Source organism: Rhinolophus hipposideros (assembly GCF_964194185.1).
Source record: "Rhinolophus hipposideros genome assembly, chromosome: 23".
In the NCBI taxonomy this organism is placed as follows: Eukaryota; Metazoa; Chordata; class Mammalia; order Chiroptera; family Rhinolophidae; genus Rhinolophus; species Rhinolophus hipposideros.
Window position 1 is genome coordinate 15,952,754 of NC_138069.1, and position 20,668 is coordinate 15,973,421.

The window sequence follows — 20,668 nt, forward strand, 5'->3', positions numbered from 1 at the left end:
ACTACACAGCTGTGTTGAAGGGCACAGGCTCTGGAATCAGATACACTCGGGTCTAAATCCCAGCTCCTCTTCCTACAAGACACGTGCCTTTGAACCAGTTACTTAACCTCTCGGGGCTTTATTTTCCTGACCTGTAAAATGTGGCTAATGGTAGTGCTTTACTGTCCGAAACTGTTGAGAAGAATGGGTGACTTGTGCCGTACCTTACCAGTCCCCAAACCACCAGCTGCGAGCAGTGAATAGTAAAAAGCTGAGCGGTTGTAGCACTCAAGAGGCCGGCTGGCCAATGTTGAACCAAAAAGCACTCCAGGTCCGTGCGGCCTGGAACTCTTTCCAAGTTTTGCGGAGCCGAGGGCTTGCTCCCTCGCGGATAGGGCGGGACCTTTGGGTTGAGTGACGGCGGGTGGACCGCCCCGGGCGTGACGTAGTCCTGATGTTGTTGCTGCGGTCGCACATGGTCGACCGAGTACGTCTCAGACTCTGCTGCGCTCCGGGACCTCAGCTCCAGTCGCTTGCCTTCCTGTTCGTCCAGATCGCTATGTCCACATCAACAAGCTGCCCGATTCCCGGGGGCAGAGATCGGCTGCCCGACTGCTACAGCACCACGCCGGGGGGCACGCTATACGCCACTACCCCGGGAGGTCAGCGGGCCGGGCTGGGGTCCGCAGGCAGCGGGCAAGCCAGCGCGTGCGTGCTGTCGCGGGGTGCGGGTGGGGAGGTACGGGCCTTGGACTCGTCCACAGTTCCCTCTTCAGATTGTAGTTTAAGGCGGAGGGGCGGGAGCCGAAGCCTAGTTTCCGGGTGATTCTGGGCTGAAATCCTCACTGGCCTGGGCTCTGGGCACCTTGTTCACCCGCCTCTGCCAACTTTGCCGGCCGGGAATAGGAGCCGAGGCCCCAACTGAGCGTGGCCTCAGCGGGAAGCATCAGGTTTTGCAAAGCAGCTAGAGCAGGTGGGGCAATTGGGGTCTGGGGCTTTGGGTATCTGTGGCTGGCTGGTTGGACGAGCAACCTGGGATGAAGCTAGCTGCTGGGCTCCCGGCTACGGTTCCTCCTGCCACGTGGGGGCCGAGGGCTGGGCGGAGAACAAGAGCAGGGCCCTTTGAGGACACGATTCTGTGCCAAGTTCCTTTAGGTGGGGCTGAGCCTGATAGGACTTGGGAGGGGTCAGGATAAGAACATTATGTCCCCGTTTCATGGGGAACACAGCTCCTCCCTGCAGGGTATCAGAGCCCGGGTGGCAGCACTGGGTGAACCGCCTTCACATCTGCTGTTTGGCTTCTTGATCCAACTGAGGCTGGAGGTCGAGGCCCCACCGTGTGAACCAAAGGAGTGAAGTCGCTGAGCTGGAGAGGAGCAGCCTGCAGTACCCGAGCTCGAAGTTCAGTGCTCCTTCTAGAGCCGACTTGAAGCTCCCCTAAACCAAAAGCTCCTGCCTTGTTCAGCTGGGATGTCCCCATTGTTTAGCCACATCTTGGTTAGGCCTGGAAGTCTTAGTGCTGTGAAGGCTAGTCAGCCGAGATCCTGACTGTGCTGTAGAGCAGTAGCCCTTTAAAACAGGGAAATGTGACCCCCGTGTCCCTAAAAATCCTGTATCAGGGCCCCAAACAGCTCTCTACCCAAGCTCCTGCCACTTACTTGGCCCCTGCCCCTTGACAGGCACCAGGATCATCTACGACCGAAAGTTCCTGCTGGAGTGCAAGAACTCACCCATTGCCCGGACACCCCCCTGCTGCCTCCCTCAGATTCCCGGGGTCACAACTCCCCCAACAGCCCCACCCTCCAAACTGGAGGAGCTGAAGGAGCAGAAGGAGACAGAGGAAGAGACACCTGGTAAGGAAAGCAGGACCTAAAATTAAGAAATGCCTTTGATTCTAAATGCCCTGAATAAGTAGAGTGGGGGCTCAATTCCAAAGGGTTTCTACACTGAGACTGACATTCAGCCCAGCAACCAGTCCTGCCTTTTCTCTCTCCAGATGACGCACAATTTGAAATGGACATCTAATCCAGTGCAGATGACCCGTGTATGGAGTTAGAGGAATCCCTCGTGCCGCTGCTGCCACAACCTCTTCCTGGGGTATCCAAAGGCCAACTGGCCTCGTCTAATCTGGAAGGGAGTGACTTGGTTCTGGGCCTCCCTTAGTTCTGAGGCAGCTAGACCAGGGATAGGAGTGGGCAACTTGCCAAGCCCTTAGCTCTCCTTTCTCTTTGGTCTGTAGGCACTCCTCTCAGCCCCCAGCCCTCTATGCTCAGGGGTTGAGGCAGGGCCTGGGGGGTGGAGTGTGTCACTTTCTGACTGCTTAGTAAAACATTCAAAGAAATGCCTTGGCTCCAGTGTTCTCAATGCTGATCTTCCAGCCACACAGCTAATGGCTCCAGCAGACCTGGTTAGGACCAGAGGTCCTTCCCAGCTCTGGTTGGTCCCACTTCCAGTGCAAATTAGAGCCAGCCTTGGCAGGCTACAGGAGCTGCCAAACCATAAACAGCAGTAGTCTGTTCCAGCATTTCCAGGAAGCAGCCTTCCTGGAATCAGGCTGCTCCAGTAATCCCTATCCTGACACGGGAAAAAAGAGGCGCTGCTCCAGCCTCTTAGCCTTCTCCTCCCTCCAGTCTCTCCCCATGCCTTTTCTGCCTCCCACCTACAAGTACCAATCCCTTTATTCCAACACTGAAAACCTGTACCAGCTCTTCTCACAGGCCCCTTCCACCTGGTTCTGTTGTCCTCAAAGGGTTAGAAGAGACCTTAAAGCCCAAAGTGAGGCAGCAGTTTATTTGGTAAGTCAGATTAAGGAGTCATAATCATGCCCCCCACAAAGAAAAAAAGTCACGATCCCGTATCTCAGCGATCTGGTCTTTTTCTCCTTCAATTTATATAGCTATGTTCTAATCTCTGATCCTAATCTCCATAGCACTTGCATACCTCAAGGGTGATATGGTAAAAATAGAGCAGTCTCCTTTTCTTGACAGAAAATTCTCCCCATGCTATTTGAACCTCTGTTCTCATGCTGAAATGAAATCATCCAAAGATAGGGCTACTCAGCCCAGCAAGGAATGTACACTGAGATCTCATTTAGGGGAGAGCAGCAGACCGTCCTCTGCTCACTCCTAGCAAGGCCATTCATGATGAATGAACAGAGGTTTTTAGGGTACACAGGGAGCAGGGCCGTCAAGGACACCAGAAGGGGTCAGTATAGCATAGGGAGGCCTCATCTACCCACGGCCCACCAGTGAGATTTTATTGAAATGCATGTTATGGGTAACAAGTGACCTCCTTGTGACCCAGGTGAGACCTCTTCCCCCAGAGATGAGTCAGGCCAGAGACCCCAATCGGGCAGACAGTCTCCCAAGTGGTAAGAGGGAGCCAAGTGATAGAAGGCCTCCCATGCCAAGGCATAGCGATGGTGTGAGGCAATTCTGGGGAACCCAAAGGATTATGGAGTCTGTTGCACGTCTGGTACAGTCTGGTTCTCCTCAGCTCTGGATGTCTCTTCACCGGCCTCCTCTGAAGACAGACTCTTCTTTTCTGCAATTAATCTTTTAACTCCCACCATCCACTGACTGACTTCAGTCACGTGGTCAACCATGAGCGAGCGGTGAATGTCATCTGCTGCGTCCCACTGGTGGCTTGAAAGCTCTGAGGAGAGAGAGACTGAGAAAGCAGTCGGGGCAAAACACATAGCTCCCACTCCTCCCTTCCCAACCAGTCAAAAATCTCAGCACCTACTCCAGCTCAGCCAGCCATGCCGGGATGAGGGACTTAGTTATAATGAGGGACCCACCCATACCTAACACCAGCAAAGCCATCCTGTTCTTTACAGGCGTTGACAGCTTCCCTCCAGCCCACTGTTCCTGCAGCAGAGCCAGGCGTCGGCTGATGTCATCACATACTTGCTTCTGAGAGAGAGAAAGTCCATCCGAGTCAGTGCTATCAGCTCAGCAAGGGCAGGGGAATCTGTTCTCTCTGGCCCAGGAACTTAACACTTAATCTTAAAAGTTCTAGTTCTTTACCCAAAGGTTAGAGGCCCCACTGAGAATTTGATGAAACCTATGGAATCTCTTCCCAAGAAAAATGCATGTAAGGCTAGAAATGTTAAATTTCCCGAGTTTCTCAGACCCCCAGAAACTCATCCTATAGTGCTAATCGCCTCAGTTCCCTTGCCTCCAGAGAACTTAAGAAATAACAATAAAAGGGGGTTCCCCTCTCTCTCCTTGAGCACATCAGCAGGCTCTGCTCTAAATGGCCTAGAGGTATGGAAATCAGGCTGTCACCATCACTAATGGGAGTTGAAGTAAGCCTCTTCTACTGACTGCGTCTGCAGAAATCCCTTGAACCCTCCTGAAATCCTGTGCTCATTTTTCTGCAAAGTCCTTAGCAGATTCCAAAGAGGCCTGTAAGTCAGGGTTGAGCGCCACTGCCCATAGGGTCAGACGGTCTACTTTTGGGAGCCATACTTGCATCTGGCTGTCGATAGGAACCCTTCCCATCACCCCACTGATGTGCCAGGGCTTGCCTTTGTGTGGCCACGGCAGTCCTCCAATGCCTGTTCCAAAGGTTTCAGCACGTCTTCCAGCAGAGCCTCACACTCAATGACTGGTGACTCTGGGGGCTCCACACTGGAGGCAGGATAGCTCCCCACGGGTGGGGGCCCGGAAGCCTTACTTGAAGGAGGTGGAGGCCCCACTGGGGGGGCCCCAGGAGAAGTCTCTGAGGTGGGAACTGAAAAGGTAAAACAGGATCAAGCAAACATGGCTGAAATAGGTACGAAGCTCAACTCTTTAACTTCATGCGTTCTAAGGAGGGCTATTCTGTGAGACATTCATTCAAAAATGGATATTCATGAAGTCCCTACTATGTGCCAGACAATGTGCAAGGCACCAGAGAGAGAATAGTAAACCAGACGGATCAGGTTCCTGATCTCAGAGAGCTTAAATTTGGGGGTGGGGCCCAAGAAAATTACCAATTATGTTGCACGCTACAAAGATGGATGAAGTGATAAAGAGGACTAGAGGGACCTACCTAGACTGCTCAAGGCCTTCTGAGGTGACATCTGAGTTTATCCCAGCCCACCCACTAGGTGACGTCTGGCAAGTTACTTTTAACCTCTGAGCATGGGTTCCTCTTGTGTAAAATGGGGATATTATAGTAATAAGCACTTATTTTACAGGGTTGCTGTGATTAAGAATATAGGTGCAGCTGCTTGGTTAGTGTAGCAAAAAGTGCTCACAAAGTTAAGAACTGATTAATGAAGCCACCAAGAACTGAAGGAACCGTGTACTAGGTAGAGGTAAGGGCAGTGCCCAAGAGCCAGAAAAAGTCTACATGTTTGTTCCATGTGCTTTCTGAAAAATTGATGAGAATAGGTCAAGATTGGAGACAGGGACACCAGCTGCGCGGTTAATGGAGTAGCCCGGGAAAGACGGTGCTGGTGGACTTGAGTGAAAGACTAGCTGAGGGGAAAATGAAGTGGTCAGATTTAGGAGGAGGTAGCAACAGGACTTGGTGCATTGGGGGTGAGGGAGAGGAGTCAAAGATGACTCTTGGTTTCTGACTTTGGTAATGGGATGGTGGAACCACTACAGGAAAAGAAGGCTGGGGGGGAAAGTCAAGAATTTACTCTTAGGCATCAACATGGATAACTAATTCATCTAATAATTTGGCGTTTTGGTGTCTTGACCTCCTCACCTCCAGTGATCATTTTCCACCCTTGTTTTCTGCCTCTCATTCCCCTCTGTCGTGTTCTCAACAACACTGTACTACCTCCAAAACCACTCCTACTCTTCCAGCTAGCTACTCAGATTTCACCATGCATTAAAATCACTCCCGTATAAACACCTCACTTATCCCCTCCCATTGTCCCACTTTCCTGGTAAACCCAGCTTGCCTGCACTTGTTGGGGAGAAAAACAGAACCATGCTGAGGAGTCAATTCATGGCTACAGATTTTAAAAGGCATCCAACACTGCCTGGAAATCCTACACGTTGCCTTGTTTTTCTACTCTTCAGAACAACTATTTTCACATCTTATTTTCTCTAACTCTCTACTTTCTTTTCCTTTCCCTGCCGTCTCTATTTCTAACCCTGCCTCATATTTCACTGAGAAAGTAGAAGTCATTAAACAGAAAGTCTTATCTTCTCACTACCAGTTATATTAACCCACCCGCATCAGTGGCCACTTTCCTCCTCCTCTAATAGATGAAAGGTTCCTGCTATCAGAGGCCATCTCTCCAGCTGAACTCTGCACCCCAGCCTCTTGCCTTCTCTAGGCTTCCGTCCTGCAATTATCCTTTTTCTCCTGCCATCAGTTGTCCTACTACTGAGTCATCCTGTCTGCAACAGACTCGCTCTAGTGTATACTATCTTAAAAACAAAAGCCCTCCCTTTCCTATCATTCCTTCTTCAGGTAACCCCGCTCCCCCATTTCTTATCTGCTTCACAGCAGAATTTCTTGAATGAGCTGTCTATGTATGGTTACTTCTCTCCCTCTTTTCACATTCTCTCGTCGGCCCATTCCAGCTGGGTTTTTGCTCTCATCACTCCATAGACTGCTTTTAGGGTCATCAGTCATCCCTATGTGCGTCAAAACATCTCTTACTTGACCTAGCAGCATTCATTATGGTTCAGCCAAGATTTGATTCTCTCCCAGAGTCAATTTTGCTTTTGTTCTTACTTCTTTGGCTATTTTCCAGTCTCCTTTGCTAATTCCTACTCGACTCAGCCGTAGGGCTTTGTCCTGGATCCTCTTTGGGCCTCTATCCACATACTTAAGGAGACTTAAGTAACCTTAGTCATGTCCGTGACATCGAGTACCATCCATATGATGGTGATTCGTTTCTGTAATTATGGCTTACATCACTCCCCAAAATAGCAGCCCAAATTTAACATGGCCAAGACAGAAAGCTTGCCTTCCCCCTCCCCCCAAAACCACTATTCTCCAGGCTTCCCATATCAATGAAAAATACCAGCCAGTTCCTCAAGCAAAAATTCAAGTACATTGATTCTTCTTAACCTCACCTATATATACTCATTCCTGACTTTCTCCATAATATATTCCATATTCATCAATTCCTACCACCTCCCATATTCCCATTGTCCAAATCATCATTAAATCTTGCCTATGTTACCATAAAAGCCTCTTAATTTTACTTTCCACTAATTCCCTAAAATCTTCCATGCAGCAGTTTTTGTTTTGTTTTTTAACGTAAATCAGTCATTATTTCTCAATCTGGGAAGATTTCGCCTCCAGGGCAAATGTATGAAGACATTGTTAGCTATCCCAACTAGATGGGTGCTACTGGCATCTAGTGGGTAGAGGCCAGGGATTGCTGCAAACATTCTACAGTGTATAGGACAGTCCCTCATGACAATTATCTGGTCCAAAATAATTATCTGGTCAATAGTGCCAAGGTTAAGAAACTAGCTTATATCATTCCATTGCAGTGTTACAGTGTAGAAAATAGAGGGGTACTAAGAGAGCTGAATCAGCCTCTTTCTCAGGGCCACAGCCCTACCTGTTGGCATGAGAAATGCTCACAGAAAAAGGCAGCCCTCTAAACTTTTCAGTGGCTTCCAAATTTACATAGATTAAAACAAAACCCACTATGATCTGGGCACTACCTACTACTTATCTCTATCCCTAGCCCCCTGTGTGCTAGCTACGAGGTATTCCTTCATTCTCTGAATTTGCCAAACTTGTTCACAAAGCTTTTGTACTATTTCCAGTGTCTGGGACACACTAACACCTGATCTCTGCGTAGCTTTTAATCATCAGTCAGATTTCAGCTTAAATGTCAGTCCCTCAGGCACCTAACTTAGTTACCTGGTCACTCTCACATCATGGTTTATTTCTCTGCAGAGTCCGTACCGCTATTTCATTTGTCTGTCTCCACAGCTAGAGTGTGGACTCCATGAACGCAGAAACCTTCTTGTCTTCTTTACTGCTGTCTAGTTCGCCCTTAAACACTGCCTGGCTCATAGTTGGTGCTCAGTAGATGATAATGAATGAATGCATCAGTGAATGGATAACACATGAAGTCTGAGATGTTTATTATATAGCCAAGTGACGGTGTAGAACAAATGGATGTGCCACTATGGTATTATGGGTAGAGATCCAGGTTGGAAATAAAATTTGAAAGTAATTTGAGACTAAAAACTATATTAAAACCATAGGTCTGGATGAAATCAATTTGGATAAATGCATAGAGATATTCTTTTGAAACCAAAGTACCACTTATTGACCTGGGCAGTAGAAGAGCTTCGAAAAGGGCCTGCCCTGAGGCCCTTTCTGGAACTCCAACCTCTTAGACTCCTCAGGGGCGCAAAAAGGGCCCCCGGGACAAGCTAATCCCTGGAACCACCCATTCTCCGCCGCTCTCCGCACTCAAGGCCCCCACGCACCTCTGGGGGCTCCATCCGGGGGAGCGGCGACCCTCTTGGTGAGCGGAGTGCGCTTGGGTCCGCCGGCCTGGGTCTGCAGCCCGTAGGAAAACTGCGGCGGGTCGTTCCAGCCGCGCTCCTTGTTGCCTGCAGAGGGGAGGGCATGTGTGAAGGGAGCCGGGGGGAGATGGAGGGTACTGACTCCGCCTCGTCACCGCCCCCCGCCCGGGCAGGGTGCAGGACCCAGCGCCCGCGGAGCGCTACCGCGCTCACCCGGCTTCACGTACAGCTCCGCCATCTCCGCTCCCGCACGGCCAGCGGGGCAGCGCGTCACTTCCGCGGCGGCCGCCAACCGTAGTTGCTTCGGGGCGCCCCGCCCCGGCTGGTTGCTTGGAGCCTTCCTGGTTGGACGGTTGTTCAAAAAAGCCGAGAGCCGGTGCGGGGATCCCGCACCCACTCCCTAAGGGACTCGAAATCTCCAACTGATATTGCACCGGGTTCCTGGTCACAAGGTAACAAACGGGGCTGTGCTCCAGGAGGCGGCGCTCTAGGAGCCCGAGTCCCCGGTGTCCAGTCTCTCCCCTTCTCGGTCTCAGGAGCAACTTGAAACGAGCAGCAGCTCCTGCCCCACATATGCCCCTCTGTGATCTAGCCAGGGAGGCCTCTGGAACCTCACCTCTGACCACTGCCCTGCACATTTGTACTCTCTAGGCTTCGTAACTGGTGCAGGATTCCTTCAGTACTCAGATGTCAACTCTTCAGGAAGCCTAGTACTGCTTCAGGCCAGGTTGTCGCTCATCTGAGCTCCCACAACCGGCTGCGATTTCCTAGTACTACATATATCTTGTATCTTATTTGACCTTGTTTCTCTCCCTTTCGGACAGAAAGTGAAAACCCTATTTTATTACATCCCCAGTGCCTAGCTTAGTGCCTGGCATAGAGAAAACCTTAGAAAATATATTTGTTGAATGAAGTCAGACTTCCATCAGGCAGCTACCACCAACAAGCACCGACACACTCACTTCATACAGGTGGTTAATCCCCCAGCCCTGTCCCAGGCCCAATATACTCACACCCGGTGAGGTCACTGAGGGATTTTTATTTGTACTAATTTTGCTATAAAGTGTTGCTGAGGTAGAGCCAACTGTCCAGGGCTGGACAGGGGCAAGGAACACAGGAGGGACCCAGGGGAAAGACAGCCAGGGGCCTAGGTTGTGGTGCAGGGCCTCTCAGTCACCCATAGAAACAATAATTTGGGCAATAAATACAGAGTGTGCAAGGTCAGAGGGGCAGGCAGAGAAGGGGATGGGGCGGCGAGAGGCTGCAGGCCCCAGGAGAAAGAAGGGGTACAGAGTTGGGCATGGACCCAAAACCTCTTTCCCCAGTCCTCCCAGATCAATTTAGGGCATGTGGAGCAGAGAGGGTTTCAGCCGGAAGGCATCAAGAAAAGAGAAGATGCCCCGCTTTCGAGGGGCTGCCCCTGCACCCCCAACCCCTCCTTTTAGCAAGGGGAGAGGCAGGGGACCTCCTGGGGAGTCCACAGAGCTGGTCCGCTTGAGCCGCAGACGGGCACGGGCCTGGGCACCCCATGCCTTGCCTCGAGTTGCAGAGGCCACAAGACACTTCTGGTACTGAACCTAGGGAGAAGGGGAATGTGAGGATCCAGCTCCTCTCTGCCCCTGGACTCCCTGAAAAGTTTCTGCAGGCCAAGGCTTCGGTCTCACATGAGGCTTGTAGTCTGCCACATCGGAGCCTGTTCAGCATTCCCAGGTAGCTCAGTAACAAAAACATAAAACTTGACATTTACTAAGCATTAAGGAGGGCTGGACACTGTGCTAAATGCTTTGTATAATGTAACATAATTATCAGGTGTTATTATCTCCATTTTGCAAATGAGGAAATTGCGATTTAGAGAGAACACATGATTTACTCAAGGTCACTTAGCCAGAAAATGGCAGAACTGGGATTCACACTAATTCTGACTGCAGAGCTTGTGCTCTTAACCACACCTACCACTATATTGACTCTCCTCCATCTCTCATTGGAGTGGACTGGCCCCTGACAAAGTGGATTCCCTGGTCAAGGGGAGAGTCTATAACCCAAATGCCAGTCCCTATGTAACTACCCCAATTTTCTCTCATTTGAACTCAACGGGATTCTAAATGGTCTTCCTACTTATGTCTCCCAAATCGTTCACCGATACTATAGCTTAAGTGGTCTTCCTGATCCACAAACCTGACCTCACTGTCCTGCTCAAAACCTTTCAAAGGCTCAAAGTGCCTCAGGATAAAATATACTCATCACCCTGAGCAGTAAGTTCTTCCAGGACCTGGTTTCTACCTTCTCTCACTCCCTCTCCCCTTGCATTCCAGAGCCTTTCAGATAACTCTAATCCACTAACATCTCTCTGGCCTTCACAGCTGGGCTTCCCTGTACTTGGCACACCTTCTGTCCTACTCCCTTCACCTCGCTAACTTCATTTTAGACCTTCAGCTCTCAGTTTACTATCACTTCTTTCAGGTAGCCTTCTTGAACCCCTGAAGCGGCCGTCTCCATCATCCTGTGGTGTACCACGTCCTTCTGGTCTGTCCCTGCTCTTACCTAAGGCTGTGCCCTCATACCACTGAATTCCCAGGGTCACATCCAGTGCCCGGTACCCTGCAGAAACTCATATTTGTTGAATGAGTCAGCTGAAGAGTGCGAGGTCCAATACTCAAATGCCCACAGATATCAGGTAATAACCTAAATGAGACAAAAAGGAAAGACAATGCCCACCCTACAGGGCACAGCCCTACATAATTCCAGCTGAATGTTGAAATTTATGCATGTGAATCTAGTGTCAGAGCTTCTAATATTTTAAGAAAAACAGGAATAACAATTATGTGAAATGTAGTCTTTAGGCAACTCATTAAAGCTTATTGAAAATAGCGTGAGGGCCAAATAAAACAGTGAACCATAGTCAGCCCTGGGATCACTGGTTTGTGATTTCTGGAGAGGTTGCCAATCCTGAGCCCCAATCACCAGTACAAAGCAAAATGCAGCGTAACCCCACCCACCATTCCCACCCCAACTCACCATGCAAGCAGCCTGCACAGCTTCAGAGAGTCCCCCTGCATGGGGCTGGCACCAGAAGGCCGCGCACTGGAAGCTCTGACGGCCCAGATCAGCAATGAGGCCAAAGGTGTGTGGGTCACGGCCAACACCAATAAAGGTCACAAGGCGCACAGGGCACTGCCACAGTGGCTCCTCCTCTGCACCGGCCTCTGCCTGCCCACACCAGGCCTAGTCACCAGAGGGCCAGGCACTGGCTGGACCCACTGAGCTCTTCCAGCAGCAAGCAATGACCCCCAACATCCCTGCCCACCCCTCCACAGCCCCCAACTTCACCTCCTGGTACCTGAATGGGATGTGCAGTCATGAGAGAGTCAGACACACTGAGCATGGCAGGGACCCAGGCATCCCGGTCTCCCCGGGTGGTGAGGATACCAATGGCCTCGTTCAGCACATCCATGCCTATGGGGTTCATTTGTACCATGGTGTCTCCCAGACAAAAAGAAGGAGGGATCTGCAGGAGGTGTCTAGGCCCCTCTCACTGACTTGGGATTCAACGACATGGGAAGAGAATATCCGGGGCTGGGCTTAGAATCCTGGGTTGGAAGGGTGGTACTTTCCAGGCTGTGTAGGACCATGGAAGCGCGCTGAGAAATAGTGGTAGACCCTACCTCACCTACCTTTCTGTTGCCTTAGGCAGCCTGCCACCCCCTCCAGCCCACTCAGTCCTCACCCATGGCTTTGGTGACTGGCAGGGTCCCCATGTACAGTGCCTCGTACTTCTGAGCAGCCTGGCTCACCGCATCCAGCAGCTCCGCTGAAAATACACACCAAGCTGGCCTGGGAGCTCTTTCAATGACTCCTTTCCCCCCCCTTTCTGAGAGAGCTGGAGCTTGCAGAAGATAAAGACCACAGATGTGCCTCCAATTTAGGGCCTAGAATCCCTGGGACCAGGACACATCAGAAGTCCCATATCTGCAGGGAAGTACCAAATAACCAGGACTCCCTCATCTTTCACCAAAACAGCCTGTTGCTGCAATGCAGCACCTCCCTCCCCATACCTTGCCGTGGCAGGTCTTCAGGGGAGATGGGGTCGAGGGAACAGCAAGGGGAATGACCACTGACCCTTACTCGCTCTGACAAGATCTGAAAAACAATGCAGCTAGCTTGAGGTGCACGGAGAGAGGAATGGAGGTAAGGGAGCCAATACCACCCTGTCCCAACCGCCTTGGCAGCTTCAGACCCAGCTCCATCCCACATTCTCTACCCCACTCCTGGCTCTTACCTGGGCACAGAGCCCGTGTAGGGCACTGGCAATGGCCTTGGCAGGGACGTCACAGCGAAACACATGGCACTTGAGCATACAGCTGTCTTTGTCACCCGCCACAAAAGCGAAGTCCCTGGCAGGTCAGAGATGGGGCTGGGGTAGAAGCTGGGTAGGGGCAGGGACCTGTAGTGCTTGCAGGAGGCTAGAAAGTCATGCAAGGGATATGGGAGGGATAGACAGGGAGATCAGGGCTGGGGCTGAAGGCACCTGGCTGTAACTCACCTGTCACTGTTCCGGAAGCATGTGGGAGCACAGGAGAGAATCAGCCCAGCCTCTCAGGCTCTCCCCCATTCGTCCCTGCTGAGCTGGGCCCACCCTCCCCAAGCAGGGCTGGACCAGGCAGGGGAGGCAGAGCTTGGGTCGATGTCAGAGGATCTGTGTTCGGGGTTCAAGTACAGGGGATCAGCATCAGTGGGGAGCACAGCCTGCAGGGGGAGGAAGGAGCAACTTTCACTTGGGGGGATGTAAGGGTCCTCACCGGCCCTTGGAGCTGCCCACACCCCATACACGGATGTGCACCAGAGGCTGGCAGTGGATCAGACTGTGGTCCAGGGGATTCACCAGACTCATGGCATCCTTCTTCAGGATCATCAGCATGTTTTGGCCCTGCCAAGGACAGAGGGCAGCCCAGAGCTCAGATAAAGGTGGTTGCCATGGGATACAGGCAATTCAGGGACAACTACCTCTGCTTGCAACTTGGGCTGAACCCCCTGAAGAGCTGGCCAGCTCACCTCGCCCCAGGCACCATCTGGGGGTTGGCTCCGGCTGCGGGTCTGGGCCAGCTGCTGGATGCAGTTGTTTACTGCAATACTGCTCTTCCCTGGTACCAGGTCCTCTTCGGGTACTTCAACCCAGCCCAGAGAGCGGACTGCAAAGCACTGATGGGTTGAGAGAAAGGACAGGAGGGCCCTGAGTGAGTAGAAGTGCAGTAGTGTGGAAGATGCCACAGGCTCCACACATGTAAACCCTCTGATGCCCCCTCCCGTCACCCTTGGTCATCTCTGCTCAGCCCACTCCCACCCCTGACCTTCCCCTCGGTCCCTCCCCAATGCCGAGTGAGAGAGAGAGGGTGGAGACGCTCCACTACCTTAGCCCCTGGCTCCATGCTCTGGATGTAGGATTCCTCACCATACCAGGACAAAGAGTTACTAGAACAGAGCAGAGCTGGTAAGGGGACCACACTTCTTACAGAAGGGACATTGGTGAGGCCCAGACTATTTAATGGGCACAAGATGTGGGATAAGACCCAGAATATAGTGTCCCAAATATAAAACCAGAGTAGGACAGGGCCCAGGACATATTAAATAAATGTAACATAAAGAGTGTGACTTAGAATTTGAGGACACAGGACATATAAAAGTTGCAAACATGGAGCAGTATCGAAAATGTGAACTACAGCCCCAAATCGGGATAAGAGACCCTAGAACACAGGATGGGAACCTCCACGGACAGAGCCCAGGACAGTGGCCAAGGTCTAGAACATGATGTCAGGACCCAGAATATGGAAAAGAACATGTGGCAAAAGACAGAGTTTGGAACTCAAAATGCTGAGAGTCAAGCACATGGGACAGAGCCAAGAACAAAGGACAGAGTCTAGACCCTGGGCTGGAAAGCAGACCGTAGGTCCAGCTGCATCTTTGAGTGCCAAGCCTTTCATTTTTGTTGGCCTATCCATGTTACCTCTGATCCAGTGAGCTCTCCAGGCTGGAGAAGGATCTCCCCTTGGGGGGCCGAAGTCCCCAAATCCCTTCTGTCCTCTGTAGAGAGGGGACTAGGTCAGTGTAGCAGCAGGCCTAGGTCCACACATGGGCTCAGGCCCCATCCTCACACTCCACCTACCGTGCCTGGGTCCTCTGCATCTCCTGGCTCCCAGGTTGGGCGCTGCCACTGGGTGCTACCGCTGGGTACGTGCCAATAATAAGTACCTGCAGCATCGTGGATCTTCCTCCAGCCAGGGGGCAGGCCTGGCTCCCCCTCCAGACTCTGGTCCCCCCACAAGTCATCTACAGGAACAGGGAATGGGAAGGGGGAACACAGGATTGGAGAGGAAAGGCATATTCGTAGGTTCAGAATAACACCTTATCAACCCGTATGCTGGAGGTCCAGGCTGACGGTCCAGGCTCCCAATCTTGGATATTGCAGCGCAAATGTAAGGGTTTCTTTGTGCCCTGATTCTCACCCAGAGACGTCCCCTTCCCTGTCTTTGAGCCTCGGGATAGCCTTTCGCGCTCCCTCATCCCCTTTCAGCTCCTAGTCCTCCCAACGGGCCCCTCCGTGCACACCATCGCAGTTGACCAGAATGATGGCCAGCATGTAATCCTTGCCCAGCATAGCCCCAGCCGCGTCGCCGCCGGTCTCCACTCTCAGTCCAGCCCGACCTCCGAAGCTGGTGCGCCTACAAGCCCAGCCTCTCTGCGCCGGAGTCAGCCGCGCCAGCGGGCGCCGCACAAATACCAGGCGGGGCAGCGGCCGGGTCCCGGGGTTGGCAAAGGACGGGCCTGAGCAGCACCGCCCTCCCACGGGTGGCGCGTGCAAACAGGCGTCTGGATCTCTGAATGGTGAGCGATTCCGTGCGTGGGTCGGGGGGAGGAGCACCGCCGGCGGCAAACCGCTGACACCACCGGGCAAGTATGAGCTCATCAAGCGGCGGGTGACCGGCGAGGCGAGCATGCGCCGCGCGCGCACGAATGAGATCATCACGCCCAGGTCGTGTGCGCGCGCGCACACGCCGCCCGGGACTCGACGGGAGGGGTCACGTGGGAATATCTGCGGGCAGGAGACCGCCCGGGCTCCACCTCCACCACAGCGCCTCCGCCCTTTCCAAAACTGCTCCGGAAGTGCCTCCGCCCGTAGTAATGCTGGCCTTCGTACTTGGCGTGAGGGAGGCGAGGCTGCGCCTGCGCAACAAGTGCGGCGGGGAAGATGGCGGATGACAAGGTGAGTGACCGTGGGGGTGATCTGCAGTTGGGCTGGTGTTCACACCTTTTCAGTCCTGAGGAGACACGACATTGGAGAGGCTCCTGGGTGGGGATGCCCTTTGTTTCCCCTGGGGGGCAAAATATTGCGCCTGTCGAATGGATGCTGCCGCTGGGTACGTGCCAATAGTAAGTACCTCCACAGTGAGGAGGAGAGTGGTGGAGCGCTGGGCAGGCGAAGCCGGGGGTCCCCCAGGTTCGCCCTCCCGGGGACCAACACGATCCCTAGTTCCTCCCACACCCAAACCCTTTCCCTCTGACACACTCCTCGCTCTGCTCCATTCCGTAGCCCCCGAAATTTCCCCTCCCAGAGACACGTTTCCAATCCACAGACACACCCTCCTTCAAACACTCCCTTGCGCACACACTGAATTTCGTCCTTCGGCGATGAAAATCACTCAGTTCATTTACCCACACTCCTAGACAGCCATTCCCCGTGCCCTCGACTCCCCGCGCATGCATACAGTCGTACGCTCAGTCTGGGGTGGCCTTGGAGGAGAAGCGCAAGAAGCCGAGGCAGAAACCAGATTTATCCCCAACAAATTATCCAGGGCACTTCTCAGGCCATTACTCACCATTGGTCTGGAAGTTCAGCACCACTCACACATTTACTAAGTCCTTGCCAGTCCCTGTATTAGGCCTTGGGATTCGGTAGACAAGACAGACTGGTCACTTCCGGGTGGCTTCTAGTCAAGTGCTTTCCTGATAGATCTTGTTGAAGGCCCCCTTGCTGTTTCTCCTGCCTTCCCTGCATACTGCTTACTATATAAAATTCCTGTAAAGGTGGTTGTAAGTTCCGGATGCACATCCCATCTGTCACGCCCTCCCTGACCCCCACGTGAATTCTGTCCTTTTCAATGCCTTTCTTCCTTTACCGCTGTCATCTCAGGAAGCGGTTTCTCAGGCTCACTCCATCCCCAACCCCCAGCCTCTGATAGACTTAAGCAGGGCATGGGGTGGGGTCAGTCTGTTGAAGCTAGCCTCTCCCTTGCCCGTAGGATTCTCTGCCCAAGCTTAAGGACCTGGCATTTCTCAAGAACCAGCTGGAGCATCTGCAACAACGTGTAGAAGCCGAAGTCAATAGTGGTATGGGCCAGGTAAAGTTGCGCCTGCCCCCCCACCCCACTTAGGCTTTATTGCCCAGTATGCTTCTGAATGGGTGGTAGACATTTATTTTGCAAATGGTTATTGAGTGCCTGTTGTCTGACCTCAAGGAAAGTTTCCCTGACAAAAGGGCGCTTGAATTGGGATCTTAAATAGAGGTTAACTTAGGTGAAGATGGAAGGAGGGAACATCCAGGCAGATGGAACAATATATGCAAAGCCCTTGTGGTAGGAAGTAGCATGATGAAGAAGGGGGTGGGAGGAGTTCCGTTTGATTGCAGTAGTGGGAGAGCATGCTAGGAAATGAAGCTGGAGAAGCAGGCAGGGGTCAGTTTCCTCGGGGACATCTCTGTGGCCTTGTGGAGGTTTCTGTGTTTGGAGCTTTCTAACCGCAGGATTCTGAGATTGTGTGATTAGGACTCCTAGGTTCTTTTTCTGCCTCCAAAACCTTGAGAAAATCTTTGGAGGGACTACCGCAACTCTCCAGAATAAGGAGGAGCAGGTGATGGGATGCTCTAAGCCCAGCTTGAGTAGCTCCTGGTTAGAGAAGGGGAGAGCCTGCTGAGTTTGCTCCTGAATCTTCCTCTACAGGATGGCTCGCTCTTGTCCTCCCCATTCCTCAAGGGCTTCCTGGCTGGTTATGTGGTGGCCAAACTGAGGGCATCAGCAGTATTGGGCTTTGCCGTGGGCACCTGCACTGGCATCTACGCAGCTCAGGCATATGCTGTGCCCAATGTGGAGAAGACATTGAGGGACTATCTACGGTCACTGCGCAAGGGACCAGACTAGCCCTGCCATGGGGGAAGCAGGATGAGCAGCTGGAGCCTGCAGGTGGAGGCCTTTCGACTACAGACACCATATCTGGCTTCCCCAGCTGTCACCCATTTGCTGTCTCCAACTTTCCTGCCACCTTCATCCTTGCTTCCCTTCCTGGAGAGGGTGGACAGTGGCTCATCAGCCAGCACCCTGGACTTCTTCCTTCTCTCACCCCATGGGACTGGCCCCAAGACTGGCTCCTCGGGCCACCAGCCCCTTTCCAGCCCTGACTGTGGAGTTTACAGCTGACTGTGATCCTCCATGTTCTTTCTGATGATGTGCCACGGCTCCTCCCTCCGGGGAGCCGGCTCCATAACTTGATTTTCCCCAAAAGTGGCACAATCCTTGCTGTCCCTTGCTAGCTACAGGCCACCGTGGGTGTGGCGTGGGCATGAGTGTAGAGGACGGGGGTGCTCCAGGCCTGGGCCGTCCCAGGCAGGCCCGCTGGACCCTGATGCTCCTCCTGTCCACAGCCATGTATGGTGCCCATGCCCCATTGTTGGCACTGTGCCATGTAGATGGCCAAGTGCCCTTCCGACCCTCGTCGGCTGTGCTGCTGACTGAGCTGACCAAGCTGCTGTTGTGCACCTTCTCCCTCCTGGTGGGCTGGCAAGCATGGCCCCGGGGGACCCCATCCTGGCGACATGCTGCCCCCTTCGCATTGTCAGCCCTGCTCTATGGCGCTAACAACAACCTGGTGATCTATATTCAACGTTACATGGACCCCAGCACCTACCAGGTGCTGAGCAATCTCAAGATCGGAAGCACGGCCCTATTCTACTGCCTCTGCCTCCGACACCGACTCTCTGCACGCCAGGGCTTTGCACTGCTGCTGCTGATGGCAGCGGGGGCCTGCTATGCAGCTGGTGGCCTCCAGGACCCTGGGAACACCCTTCCTGGGCCCCCTCAAGCAGCTGCAGCTGGCCCCATGCCCATGCATATCACTCCACTAGGACTGCTGCTCCTCGTCTTATACTGCCTCATCTCGGGCTTGTCATCCGTGTACACAGAGCTGCTCCTGAAGCGACAGCGGCTGCCCCTGGCACTTCAGAACCTCTTCCTCTACACTTTCGGTGTGCTCCTGAACTTAGGTCTGCATGCAAGTGGCGGCCCCGGGCCAGGCCTCCTGGAGGGTTTCTCAGGATGGGCGGCGCTCGTGGTGCTGAGCCAGGCGCTCAATGGACTGCTCATGTCAGCTGTCATGAAGCACGGCAGCAGCATCACGCGCCTCTTTGTGGTGTCCTGCTCGCTCGTGGTCAACGCCGTGCTCTCAGCAGCCCTGCTGCGGCTACAGCTCACAGCTGCCTTCTTCTTGGCCACGCTGCTCATTGGTCTGGCTGTGCACCTGTACTATGGCAGCCGCTAGCCCCTGGCCACCTCCACCCTGACTCTTGACCCCGTAGATTGGGTACCTCCATCGGAGCCATCTCCCAGCCCCACCCTACCCCGCTTCAACAACCCTGTAACAAGTGCCTTGTGAGAAAAGCTGGGGAAGTGAGAGCAGCCAGGTTAGTCTCTGGAGGTGAGTGGATGAAGGCGTACTCCTGGGAGATGTGTAGAGTGGGTTTGGTTAAGGAAACTCTTAACCATGCCCCCAAGTTCTTCCTGACTAAGTAATGGGGGGAGCATCAGTACCTAAGCCTGAGAAATGACCCCATCCCTGATGGAAAAGGTTCCCTGCCTCACTCTGCATGAATGCAGCTGCTTAAAATGGGGTGTGGGCAACAGTTGGTTTTCCTTGCATACGGTGGTCACCCCAGCAGACCCACTGCCTGCAGGACTGGTGTTGGCTGCCTCAGCCCAGCCATGGTGCATGACTCCTCCATAAAGGATACTCGCTCCCCACCCCCTACAGAAAAGCCCAATTGCCACAGCTTCCACACCCATCACCCCAGCCATTCTCGGCCAAGCTTCCCTAGCTCCAGCAGCTCCTGGAGACAGTGCCCGCTGCTCCCTCCACAGTGCTGCTCTCCACACCCAGCCTTTGTTCTGGAAATCCCAGAGAGGCTGGGGCTTGACTCATCTCAGGGAATGTTGCCCCTGGGCCCCGGCTTAAGCCTACACTCCTGACCTCTCTGCTCACCCAAAGGCCCTCTTGAATTCCACTGCTCCCTCTACAGCTCCTAGGAGGTACCATCCTTCCCACTCTGGGTCCTGCCCCACCTAGCAGTGACCCAGCTCCCAACAGCCACGAAAGCTCTACACAGAGTGACCTGGGACCATGCACAGAGGAACTTGCATAACTCAGTGTCTCTAACTGCATAAGCAATCAGGTCTTAATAAAGCATTCTGGGGTGTAGGTGGTTCCTACAATCAGCTATGATTGTCCTGTGTCTTCTGTGTTGCATAGCTCCTCTCAAACAATTTTGTTTCCCCTGGTGCCCTGAGTATCTTAATCCTGGGGCAACATAAACTAGGAGGAAAGGCTGTTTTCTCCCGACTGTTGTCAGCAGCTGCATTCCCTTTGACAGCTCAATGGAGCCAAGGCTGTTCTCTGTCACAGCTTTTGAAATTTTCCTGAAGTACAAAATTTAAAGGGGGTCTTGGGAATAGAAGGTGCGAGGCCTAGCAGGACAAACTAGACTGTAGGCTAGAGAACTTGTGAGGACTCAAAGTGGTTGATCTCATTTCCTCTGGATCCTTCACTGATATTTGTGCCTGTTATTTGCTCTCAAGGCCAGAGGAATGTCAGGCCCTGCTCCTGTGGTAGGATGCCAGGGAAGTTTGTTAAAAAAAAAAAAAAGTCCCAGGCCTACTGAAGCAGAATCTTAGCAAGTGAAGTTTAGGAATCTTTCTTCTCTTTTCTTTCTTTAAAAGAAGCTCCCTAGGTGCTTCTGATGCATACTGCAGTTTGTGAATCACTACTCTCTACTTTGCAGAGCTCTAGCCAACCAGACTTGAATTCTGGCTCTGTCACTTACTAGCTGACTGTCCTTGTGTAGATAACCTCTCCTAGCTTTAGGTGCCTGATCTCTGAAATGGTCAGTGGTGCCTACAACTATATTGGGTAGTGGAAAAGGGGAA

At 52.8% G+C, this 20,668-nt stretch overlaps 5 protein-coding genes across 5 annotated transcripts; 3 read left to right on the top strand and 2 right to left on the bottom strand.

Annotated features, from left to right (window-relative positions):
* The first annotated feature begins 425 nt into the window (after positions 1-425).
* Positions 426-2,313, top strand: EIF4EBP3 (eukaryotic translation initiation factor 4E binding protein 3). The gene is made up of 3 exons (XM_081035658.1): positions 426-641; positions 1,659-1,832; positions 1,976-2,313. The coding sequence occupies exons 1-3, from the start codon at positions 434-436 to the stop codon at positions 2,002-2,004; spliced, it is 411 nt and encodes a 136-aa protein (XP_080891784.1). The 5' UTR covers positions 426-433; the 3' UTR covers positions 2,005-2,313.
* A 431-nt stretch (positions 2,314-2,744) lies between these two features.
* SRA1 (steroid receptor RNA activator 1) lies at positions 2,745-9,461 on the bottom strand. The gene is made up of 5 exons (XM_081035657.1): positions 8,646-9,461; positions 8,394-8,519; positions 4,511-4,716; positions 3,785-3,893; positions 2,745-3,633 (listed from the first exon to the last, which is right to left on the bottom strand). Exons 1-5 carry the CDS (start codon positions 8,668-8,670, stop codon positions 3,431-3,433), a joined length of 669 nt encoding a protein of 222 aa, XP_080891783.1. The 5' UTR covers positions 8,671-9,461; the 3' UTR covers positions 2,745-3,430.
* APBB3 (amyloid beta precursor protein binding family B member 3) lies at positions 9,453-15,392 on the bottom strand. The gene is made up of 12 exons (XM_081035644.1): positions 15,033-15,392; positions 14,590-14,753; positions 14,431-14,507; positions 13,838-13,898; positions 13,482-13,628; positions 13,229-13,356; positions 12,709-12,823; positions 12,485-12,569; positions 12,157-12,240; positions 11,770-11,885; positions 11,448-11,639; positions 9,453-10,009 (listed from the first exon to the last, which is right to left on the bottom strand). Exons 1-12 carry the CDS (start codon positions 15,388-15,390, stop codon positions 9,773-9,775), a joined length of 1,764 nt encoding a protein of 587 aa, XP_080891770.1. The 5' UTR covers positions 15,391-15,392; the 3' UTR covers positions 9,453-9,772.
* Positions 15,393-15,554: 162 nt separating this feature from the next.
* LOC308491697 (SLC35A4 upstream microprotein) lies at positions 15,555-17,617 on the top strand (the record flags this gene model as incomplete). Its single annotated transcript, XM_081035659.1, has 3 exons — positions 15,555-15,687; positions 16,724-16,822; positions 17,420-17,617. The coding sequence occupies exons 1-3, from the start codon at positions 15,673-15,675 to the stop codon at positions 17,615-17,617; spliced, it is 312 nt and encodes a 103-aa protein (XP_080891785.1). The 5' UTR covers positions 15,555-15,672.
* Positions 17,618-18,035: 418 nt separating this feature from the next.
* Positions 18,036-19,010, top strand: SLC35A4 (solute carrier family 35 member A4; the record flags this gene model as incomplete). Its single annotated transcript, XM_081035655.1, has 1 exon — positions 18,036-19,010. The coding sequence occupies one exon, from the start codon at positions 18,036-18,038 to the stop codon at positions 19,008-19,010; it is 975 nt and encodes a 324-aa protein (XP_080891781.1).
* Between the last annotated feature and the right edge of the window lie 1,658 nt (positions 19,011-20,668).